Genomic DNA, 12,043 nt, shown 5'->3' with positions numbered 1-12,043 from the left:
TCAGTTATCAAAGGAGTTCGATGTAAACTGAGTCAGGTTGGTAACGAAGGAACTCATTGGTAATCGAGTGACCTAGTTTTAGCTGACCTACAACATATTAGTTTTATTTATTAGTTGGTTTATGAAAGCCAACTTAGTGGATGTTATTTGTTTATTTGAAAGGGTATTCAAGTTGACTTGACACTGGATTTCATATATATGAAAGGTCAAGATGTGCATTGAAGAATGAGAAAGAAGAGAAGAAGATAAGATGTGAATAAAGAAGGATATATGATTGAGAGCAAAGTATTCAAGGAGATGCAAACAATATTTTGATCATAGAGGATCCATAGGATAAACCAGAATTGTGATATGAATCTGCAAATCAATTGCTTCATCAATCAAGTCAATCATTGTTACTCTCTAACAATTGTAGTACTGAAGAAATCTCTTAATATAGTTGACTTAATAGTAATTTTGTAAACCCTCTAACTAGGTGGAATTTCTAGATCAAAGTGTCTTAAGACCTCTAACAAGGCCACTTCTAATAGGGTGATTTAAATCCTTTAATAGGGTCACAACTAATAGTGTGTTTTTAATCTTTACTAGGGTTGGCTCCTAACAAGGCTCACTTCAGAAGAGTGAAAAGTTGTATTGGTGGTTTTAATAAATTGGGTTTCCATGTTAAATCCTGGTGTCTCATATGTTCATATTTTTTGTTTATTGCTTTATCTTTTTGCAACTAAGTTACTAAAGGTTAAGACACATCATTATCTTAAGATTTCTTTGTTAACTGAGTTACAATGAATATCTAGTTCTAATTGAGTTATGTGTGAAAAGGAAGTTTGTATTGACATCTAAGGGATTTGGAATGGCTTTAGTGGTAATTGATTCAACCCTCCCCTCCAAGTTTTTGTTCCTATGTTTCAAACATAATATAAGGTACAAGATTCTCAATTTTACTTAGAAAAATTAAATTTTACCCTTAAGTTTATGCACAAATAAACTATCACAACACAAGGTGAACTCACAAGCTATTCTTTCATGTGGGTATTCTTATGAACACATTTTTTGGGTGATACATGATTCTTCCAATTGTACAATGCTCTTACAAAATCGTTGTACTAGGTTTTTCAATATCAATTGCATTTAATCCTATTATATCAAGTACTAAGGCTTAATTAGTCAATATTACCATAATTACATTTTCTACTTGTTATCTTCTACCTTCATTAAAAAAATTGGATTAATCTATATTGCCTACAAAAAAAGTAATTCCTAGGGTTCTCCTTTTCTATCACTACTTCCAATGCTAGTTTCAACATACCAAATCTACTCATTAGAGGTTGTAGAGACAAGTAAAAAGTCATTTTAGATACCATACTGTTGATAATATAAGAACTTATCCAAGGTAATTTCTAAAATTACATAAAAAATGTGAAAACCATAATGTTACAATTGACCTTGCACAAATAATGAAAATACATCATCTATATTTTATTCTTTTTACTTTTAATAGATCTAAACTTTAGTAATTCAAATGATACATGTCAAAAGATAAGATTGACACTATGAACATTTAATAGTTAATTGTCAAGATCAACTAAGATTTCCATTCCTCTTAACTTTGAAGTTTCTAAATTCTATAATATAATTTATTATAAATTTTTTGATTCATATTAATTTTAAATTATATTAATTATTGGACTGGTATATTCGTTTCTATGTAATAATAGAATTCTTATGTTTGTTTTGAACATATATTATTATATTCTTTTTCTCCAAGTTGCAACAAATAATAATAAAGAATAAAGTTGTTTCTTCATGGAGTTATTGTGTTTGAGGTTGCTCAAGCCACCTCTCAGTAGTCAATGAACATTTTGAAACTATATATGCCTCAACCCTAGTAGTTTTGGTTTCTCCTAGGTTTGTGCCTTTGGTAGGGACATTGAATGCACCATATGTAGATGGTGGGCCTATGACGGTTTCACCTATGGGGGACTCAAAGATTCTTAGTTCTAATGGAGGGGGGGTCTCTATTAATATAAAGGTCAAGGCCTCCCCATCTTTTTCTACTGTTGGTAGAAAGAGCTATGCTTGCACCACTAAATTTTCTCCTTTGAAAGTGAAAGATCATCCATTAACCTATGAAAAGACCTCCCTTGTAGTGTTTTGTGGTTGGGAAGTGGTGAAAACTATGAATTTATACCAAGCATTTGGGTTGGTTTATAGATTTTATGGTTTCTGGCCTCCCTTCTAGATCTACACCATTCGATCATGGAGGCTTGGAGATTGTTAGTCTCTAATAAAATCAAGTTCTTTCATTGTGCAAAAGTTTTATTTTTATTTTTTAAATGACTTTTGAGGAAAAATATGATTTGATTTTGAGAAAATAATGGATGTGAGAGAATAAATCTCTTGGCCAAACCTTAGACAATCTCCTTTAACCCTCCAATTGAACAACTTAATGTGCATCCGATGTGGGTTGGTCTCCCAAATCCCCCCTTCATTTTTGAGAGAATTCTCACTTTGTAGCCATGCATAACTATATTGGATGATTTTTAAAAGAGGACAAGGCTATTGTTGAGGTGAGCTAGTCTACTTTTACTCACATTTTTGGTTGACCTTGAAATATCCTCATCCCTTCTAGGTAACATGGTTCTCATCACTAGGGGCATGTCATGGACCCAATTCTTTAATTTTGAGGGCATCCCTTTCAAATATGGGCAACACTTCTCTATTGGTCATGTAGTCACAAATTGTTCTCTTTCACACTGTAAAGGTGTTTCCACATGGTGGAAGGACACAAATGGTGATTATTTTACTATCCTAGCCTTCAATTCTTCCTATAATGACATTCTTTAGGATGATGACATGTCTCCTTCAAGGTGATGTTCCTATTTTGATCTCCTTGTCCTAGTGGATCTGTCTCCACCTCTTGTTACTAATTTAGTTCCCTCTCACAAGATTAACTCTTCTCTTCTTGTTACTACTCTTGATATGATCCAACCTATGGCTATTGAGGTTCAACATTGTCAACAGTTTGGTCCTATCACTAATGTTGATTATCTCACTTTGATGGTCCCACCATCTTGTGTTGGGGATCCTATTGAAAGTATAGATGGGCTATTATTCATCGATGAAGAAGAATTGCTCTATAGTCTCTCACCCTCAAATTATTTTGGGTGAGTTGTGTACCCATAATTGATGTGGGTTACTAGCTACGTAGCTAGTTTGTTGTCAATGGTCTTCTCTTGACCTTATTATAAATATCTTTTGTTTTTTTGCAAGGCGCAACACCCTTATTTTGTTGCTTCTAATAATAAGAAAACAAAAAATAATGAATTTCACATATTCTTAAAACAATTACATACATGTTGTGTTGATATTTCATTTTTTCCACTTCAATTATATGAAGTTATTTTTGTTTATTCAATTGGCTTGACCAGGTCTATTTAATTATTTGTTGACTAGTTAAGAAAAATATTTTGAATTTAATAATTTATTGATAAAGTTGAATAATTTTTTTATGAGCCAATGTTGAAGATTTTATTAAATGTAAGATTTCTATTAAAGTTGAAAATTAGATGTTATTGTAGACAATTTTGATGAATTAGATATTTTTATATCTTAATTGCTAAAATGTTAACTTTAATTTACACTTTTATAATAATAATTTTTTAAATAGTATTTTTTTATAAAAATATTCATAAACATTAACTCCAAGCATCATAAACCTTATTTGTTAATCATTATAAAAAGAAAGCCACAGACCCTTCATTTTATTATAATTCAAAATGATAATAAAATTTCTTTAGCTTTAACTTAAATTATTCTAATTAATTGAGTATACATTTTTATGTTATAATATAAAATAATTATTAAATAACATATTGTTAATAAGTTTATATTTTCTATTTAGGAAAAGTAAATAAAAAGATTTCAATAGTTATTTTGGTAAAATGAATTTTTTAAATTAGTGAAATATTTTACTGTTGATATTGGTCCTCTTAAGAGAGAAGATCTTGAATGAATTTATAGATCTATTTATGAATATTTATTATGATGTTTTTTTTTTTTTAGCTTATATTATAAATGTCTAATTCAATTTTATTTGAAGACAACTTCAATCTTTACTAAAATCTTTTAAAAATTCTCAGTTTATTGTAAAGATTAAAAATTTTCCCTGTTGCAGGGGGTTGGTCACGGGTTCTAGTCTCCTCCATCCTCGTGGTACTGGTGGGCGTGTCACGCCAGCGCTACCGGTCACGTTAAAAAGTTTACCAGGTGCACTGCAGTTTATAAGGGGGCTGTGTTGCACCAATTCTTGCAGTCTAAGAGAAAAAAATAAAATAAAATAAAAATTCCTTAGATTATATCAAAAAATATGAACAAGAATTAAAGATATTAGTATGTAGATCTTATTAGTTTTTAATATACCAAATTAAAATATATCACTATTAATTACCTCTTTAATGATCTCTAATAAATTATTTTGATTAATATCTAAATTATTAAAATAAATTCATTGAACATCTTCAAATACTAACACATAACATGAAATCATATCAAATATATATTTAATAGATTCGAAACAGAACATGAATGAAACTAATAATTCGACATTAGATCTTTGCTATAATTCTTTTTTGCATTCTGAAAAGTAGGCATTAGAAAAAGTTGGAGTTTATGACAGTTCTTTATAATAAAGAAGCATATGCTACCAATGTGGTGGTTTTCCTTTAAACCATAAACAAATATGTGAGAAATCAATACATCTGTCAGTCTTAATGCAATTTTTAAAAGGAAATTTAAATTCGTACCCATCCTTAGGAAAGAAGTAAAGGTCGCAGCAAACCAAAATTCTTTTTGTTTTTAAACATTTAGTGAAACAAAGAAATCCATATTATATCAGATGAAACAAAATTCTTACGAAAAAAATACAAACCAATGACTGAATTCAAATACAAGAATAATAATCCTGAAAGTATCTTGTGATTTCTCTTGATTCGATGTGAATTTTTAATTGCAACTTCCTCCTCCTTACATATCCTTTGAAAATTTAAGGGCGGCAATGATTTTTTGTTCCAATTAAATTGCAATAAATGTTTTGTTTTGTTCAAGTTGGATCGCAATAATTATGAGACTATATTCTATATCATGGAACATAGCTGTTTATTTCATAGGAAACCAACAAACATGATATTTCATAATCCAAGTAGATGATCTTTCATGATCTTCTTGATTTTTTCCAAGTTTCCTGTGATTGGTAAACATGATTTCTTGGATATAATTTATAGTTTTCGCCTCAATTGTCTTTGGGAAGAAACCACTTTTAATGTACATAAATAAATGCTAGTAGTATCATGACAATTGTTAATGATAGCAAGGGTGATGGTATGTAGGTAGTCAGATCTATTGTTTTCTAATTTAAAATTGAAAATCTTTTATTAAAAATAAAATATATCAGTATTGGATCTTTAATTTTAGGGGACTCAATTCTGAAAGAAATTTTTATTACTAAGTCTATTTGAATTGAAGTAGTATTGGGATGAGTGGTATTTGAAGAATATCTAATATTTTATCTTGTAACCATCACTTATATGCAACACGTAATGTTTGTAGCATTTATTCTCAATAAATATAACGAGTCCTGAGTGCACTATTCATTCTTATGAGAGATGGATTCTCGTAAACCATTATTCATAAATCATACTCAATGATTTGAGTAAAAAAAACTATACACTTGATAAAAAGATCCAATACTTATCTTTATAAACATTACTTGAATACTTAACACTTTTTAAAAATAGATATTTGTTTAGACCAATCAGTAGATTTTTCAATCTTGAGCAATTTCACTAAATTTAAAAAGAATATAATGATAATTATTCTCTAATTTGATTATATTGCTTATTGTTTTGAAAAGACCAAAGATTTTCATGCGTTCACAAGTACCGTCCTTTGTGATTCCTTGATTATTTTTATTTGAATGACAGGAAGGCCTAACAAAATCTCTCTTTATTGAAAGTTTTCAAGTCATTTTTGGTTACTGTTTTCTCCTTTTTGCAATATTCCTCCACTGTAAGCTGGTTTTACGGTCCAGTGACTTTATATTATGATTTTTAGTCAATTGTAAGTATAAATTTTATAACAATTTATCATGTGGGGATAAAGGTTTCTACATAATTTGTTTGTGTATAGGTTTTATTTGAATATCATCTGTTTCAGTGGTCAATAGTAGATAGTAATTTGTATTTAATTTATTTATAGTATTTATATTAAATATAAAGTTTATTTTTATTGATCAAAATTAATAGTTGATTATTGAATTAGATTATATTTGGAATAGCTTAATGTGTAGATTGTGATATTGTGCATAATAGCAATAGCTAGATTACTATTGAATACTATCTAGTTATTTTGAGAAGCCAAGTTTACAAGCTCATGCAGTTCTTTACATTGATAATATTGAACTAAATTTTAAATTGTGGCTGCTAACATAATTGACTTCATGGCTCCTTTTGTATTAACTATTGACCATTGAACCAGGTTATTATTGAAAATGACATGATGTGTTTGACCATGACACTGTTTAGAATAGCAACATTTACATTAGATCAGAATAGTATATAAGATTCTTAAATATGAGTTTACAAGTAACAAAATTATTTATACTGATAATACATCCATCAACCACCATCAGCCACTGAAATAAACCTCTTTCAAGTTAGAGTTATGAGCCCTTGAGGTCACAAATAAAGGACTTCATTTCTACAGCACTTCAGTAACATGTGAACCTTGATAACAAGAACATCAACACAACTTAACCATCATGTTCTGCCACGCTGACTTCCCTTTTTATTCTCTATAAATTTTCAACTGTTAAATTGAATTATACTTCAAAATAATTAACTGATGAACTGATTTTTCTTTTTAAAATAATCCAATGTATGAATCATTAGACTATTTAGAATATGTTCAATAATTACACTACAGCAGAATAGCACCTAAAATTCTTTGAAAAACCTATTTTACAGGCCAACACAGTTGTTTACACTGGTAATACCTCCATCAACCACCAAATTGTGGCCACTAACATACTTGGCTTCATCACTAACGAGATATAGAGCTGCTTCTGCTATGTCCATGGCTCTCAGAGTTTGCCCCTTCAAATTTGCAAGGCTCCTTACAAACTCTTCAATTCTCTGCTCTTGGTCATCAACATCATCATACATTTCTCCCTCATATTTCCTCCATGCATTAATCATCATAGAGGTTGCTACCCCAAAAGGAGATATGCAATTGACTCTAATCCCATACTTTCCCAACTCACAAGCAGCATTTTTGGTGAGACCAACGATGGCATGCTTGGAAGCAGTGTAAGCATGAGGCCCAAGCCCCCCTTGCACACCTGCCACACTTGCTGTAGAAATGATGCACCCACTTCTTCTAGGAACCATTATTCTTGCAGCATGTTTCATGCCAAGACAAACTCCCTTCACATTCACACCCATCACATTGTCAAACTCATCTACATCAAAATCCATTATACTCTTCCTTTTAGCTTGCTCTCCAAGGATTCCTGCATTGTTAAACATGATATCTAGCCTCCCATATTTAGAGACTGTCATGTTAACAACGTGGGCAACATCTTCTTCATTGCTTACATCACAATGCATGTATGTCACTGCTTGAGACAAAGACTCACAAATCATCTTCCCTTCATGATCTTCAATGTCTGCTATTACAACACTTGCCCCATGTTTTGCAAACAGTCTAACAGTTGCTTCTCCAATTCCTCTTGCCCCTCCAGTGATTATGGCCACTTTTCCCTCTAGCCTGCAACCCACATTTTCAACCATTAATATTAGTTGATTGATTAACATGGGTAGATTCAATATGGTCCAAGCATACTAATAAATAAATAAGAAACAATTTGATTGTCCAGATGCCCAAAAGGAAAATGAAAGCAATTTTTTCTTACCTTCTAAGAGATGGGTGATAGTTCACATTGTCCTCTGAAACCATGGAGACTTTCAAATAACCATTGTTATTAATGTCAGGATTGATATTGGGCATCATATTGGAAAGTCTAGTTTGCTCATTCCAATTTCCATTTCTCTCTGCAATCACCGTGGCCGACATGACTGACATGATAGTGAAAAACTCTGCTCACAAATGCCTAAAGTAGTTAGAAAGACCACTCTTTCTTCTTCTTGATGATGAATCACTGAATGTGATCTGAAGCGCCAAAAGAATAAGAACAACACAACTCCAAATATACAGATCTTGCAGTAAAAATGGAGATGATGAGATGAGAGCACCTACACTAGGTGTACCTCACTGCAAGATTTGTCAAAACTTTCTTAAATGAACTAAAAAGCCAAATCATACACACTCCACAATATACTTATGAGGAACCCATATAGTTGCATATATATAGCTTATCTGAGGATGATGGTGGGGATAAGCCATTACAATTCCATTTAATGCTTCTAAGGTAGTTGTAATAGTATATTACTAAAACCCACTGCCCCATAAAGTCTCCCCTGATTTTCATACATCGATTTATTCAGAACTCTGAATAAAAGTCGGCAGAGAATCATGGGAATTCTTGTCTGACAACTTTTTTGCCATGAAGTGGTCATAAGGAGGTTGTGAATCCGCGTAATCTGGTCTGTCCAAAACATAGTTTGATAAAGAAAACTTAATGATGAAGACAAAGAATGGTGGCGTTTGGGGAATTAAATACATAAAGTTGGCTGAATTTGGCCACTAACTTCAGAGGAAGAATGGGTCTTATTATGAAGAAAATGAAGCTTCGAGGAAGGAAGCTTCATTTCAGAAAATGGGGTCAAGTCAAAAGCTCTGAATTTTTTAAAATCTACCATGAGCTTGGCTTCGTATTGTGACTTATGAATTGAATTTTTTAAGTCTACCATGGATGGTTCCTCGTATGCATTGAGATCTATTGAATGTATTAGTTTATCTAGAATTTTATTGTATTGGTCAAAAGCAAAACCATCTTGAAAAATTCGTTGGATTTGGTCCCAGTTAGATTTTGGCTACGTGTTTCCATCACCTGTTTGTTTTGAATGGTGGATCATTGTCTTCTTATTTAATAGTAAATGATATGATGACTTAATTCCCTACCCAAAATAAAATGTTCAAAAAACTGTATATTATAATTTTAGTTCATTTTTAAGAGTTGGTCAATGTTTATTGTAAAAGTATGTAGGAAGAAATGAAAAAGTAATTTTTTATTTAAAGCCAACTTGTTCACCAAGTTGTATGTACTTAATTTTTATTCATTTTTGTAAGTTATGCAAAAGTATGCAGTCAAAGAAAAAGTCAAATTTTATTTAACATAATTTTCTCTGTTTTATTATTAAAGTAATAAAACAAGGTGCAGGGTAAAACTGTGGGTTACTTTGTCTTGAGATTTGACCTTATTTAGGTGTTCAGTTTACTTCTATAAATGTCAACCCGAGGTGTAAGCTTGTGGAATATATTGGGAGAATTTGCCGAAAGGATGAAGGTAGCAAGTTAAGTGGGGATGAAATGCACATTGTCATGAAAGTAAATATAAATCATTTAAGAGTGTTTATTTCACTTAGGGCCTGTTTGGCTGTGGGAATATAAAAATGGGGACAAGAATACTTATTCTCGAATAGAAAATGGTTTACGTATTCCTATTCTTGTTTGGTTCACCTAGAATTTGATCTGGAATTTACGGACTAAAAAAATTATGTTTTCTAAAATAAAAAAAATTGGAATAGGAATACGTATTCCTATTCCACCTATTTAGGTGGAATAGAAAATGCTCATTTTTGGGCCAAAATTGGAACGTATTCCAATTTTATTCCTATTCCAATTCTGATTTGGTGCATCTAAATAGAAAATTCAAAATTTTAAGAATATACATATGCCTATTCCACTTGTATTTCCATTGCTAAATGAGCCCTTAATGTTATCTCTAGGTCTATTGTAACTACAAACCAAATAAAACCCTAGGAGTTTCACCAATCTAATAAGTTGATCTAACTAAGACTATAGAATAAAAAATCAAATATTTATGCTAATTTTTTAAAAGAGGGGTAAACGCTTTGACCTGGAGCTATGAACCAGTGAGGCCACAAACGGGGGACCTCATCCCCATGAGATTGGAACATTGATGGCAAAGATAACAACACAACAACTTAACCATCACAACATGCCACTATTGACAAAAAGGGTTTGTGATAAACCTAGTGTGACTCGAACCACTAATAACCACTAATCTATTATGCTAATAACCACTAATCTATTTGCAAATAGAACCCCAAGTCTATTTAAGATAATCACACCTTAAAAAATTGCAAATAAACTCACACCTTCAATCTTTCTGAATATATATATATATATAAACTTCTATTTAGATCACACAATCTAATAATACTTGTCCATCTTCTAATCACTCTTGATTAATTTACTCCAATATTCTAAATACTCACACTATTATATATTGAAACTTATGAGTATCGTACCCTTAATGTTATGAAATATTTGACAATAATATAAATGGTGTAGGACACATTTTGCGATAGGAAGTCAAATTTCTATGGGAAGTCCAATTTAACAAATAATGGAAAATGTGACAGTGAGTTTAGTTTCATAGATGATGGTCAAGAAACAAATTGCGACATGAAGTTCAGTTTAATAGCGATAGATATGCAAGTAGAATGCAATAGGAGATTTGAATTGTATGTGGGGAAGAACCAAAGACATGTGACAGAGTGAAATGGATTATGGGTGAGACGACACCAGTTTCAACGATTGAGGAAACAATTTAATCCTTTGAATAAAACTCAATGATCACTATTCCATTAAAGATACGTGACACTGATTATATGAATTCCATTCCCATCACAAACATAAATAAATAGTTCAACATTCACACACTTTCAAACTCTCTATTTTTGCAATCAAAACTTGACTTAATGAAATGAATCAATGAAATATCAATTGCATAAACACAAAATAAAATCACACCACTAATTTAAACAATCTCACCAGAGTTCCCAAGAGGGGGCCCTTCTTCTGGTTCACGAGGTGAGGGAAAAATTAATGCACAACTGCTATAGGAAATTCAATTCTCATAATTGATGCATTCACAAAAATAGAATAAGAGTAATTCTGAAAGAGCTTATATTATATTCATATCACTCTCTCATGTACATACTGGTTTAAATAGTTTCAAACATTTAACTAATTAATAGCTAAGTTGTTATGGCCGATGACATTAATACTAAACTTAAACAAGTCTATAACTTCTCTTGGCTGTAAGACACAAATGTTTAACATAAAACTAACATCAAAAAATTAAAATAAAGTTTTAGCTTTTGGCCATATTTTCAAAATAATATAGATGTTAATATCACAACAACCACCATTTATGCTCAACATGGTCACTCAACAAGTACCCATCTTTATCTCTAATCCTATAGTACAACCAATCAAATTTTTTAAAATTTTCATTGTTTCTTCATGAAATATATTTTACCCAACTGCTTTATTCAATGTACTATATTTCTTTAATGATTAATGGCATAAAGGGGATTAGGAAAGACTTAAAGTATGGTAAAATGCATAAGGAATATACAAAAAGAAGCACAATTGAACACTCATCATTTCCCCCAAACTGAAGGACATTGCATATTCTCATGTAAACTTGGTAGACAATCAAAATTTGGGAACTGGGCATGTAGATTTTTGGGGGTTCCTATGATCTCTGTGGCACCTTTTTTATTTGCGACACCTTTCCTTTGTCCTATAAGTACTTGTACTTGCTCTATTAGTTGTTGATAGGATTGTTGAAGTTGATTAATCATTATCCTTTGTTGCTTCTTTAGATTGTGGAACCTCTATTTCATGTATGCCATTACTTGTGTTATGCCAATGTCTAAGATAGGATTTTCACCCGTTATATCTACTTCTTGTTGAGTATCCTTTCCAAGGGGAACATTATTGGCCTTTTCTATTATTTTCTCTATAGATGCATTTGTCATTAAAGTTTCAATTT

The 12,043-nt window shown here is 31.2% G+C and overlaps 1 protein-coding gene across 1 annotated transcript; it reads right to left on the bottom strand.

The window, feature by feature from the left end:
* Positions 1-6,631: 6,631 nt before the first annotated feature.
* On the bottom strand, positions 6,632-8,493 carry LOC149550354 (short-chain dehydrogenase reductase 2a-like). Its single transcript, XM_089795074.1, has 2 exons — positions 7,967-8,493; positions 6,632-7,821 (listed from the first exon to the last, which is right to left on the bottom strand). Exons 1-2 carry the CDS (start codon positions 8,134-8,136, stop codon positions 7,014-7,016), a joined length of 978 nt encoding a protein of 325 aa, XP_089651200.1. The 5' UTR covers positions 8,137-8,493; the 3' UTR covers positions 6,632-7,013.
* Between the last annotated feature and the right edge of the window lie 3,550 nt (positions 8,494-12,043).

Source organism: Cupressus sempervirens, chromosome 7 (genome assembly GCF_028749045.1).
Source record: "Cupressus sempervirens isolate cs-2001-9-10 chromosome 7, ASM2874904v1, whole genome shotgun sequence".
NCBI classification, from domain to species: Eukaryota; Viridiplantae; Streptophyta; class Pinopsida; order Cupressales; family Cupressaceae; genus Cupressus; species Cupressus sempervirens.
This window is presented reverse-complemented; position numbering and strand designations above follow the sequence as displayed.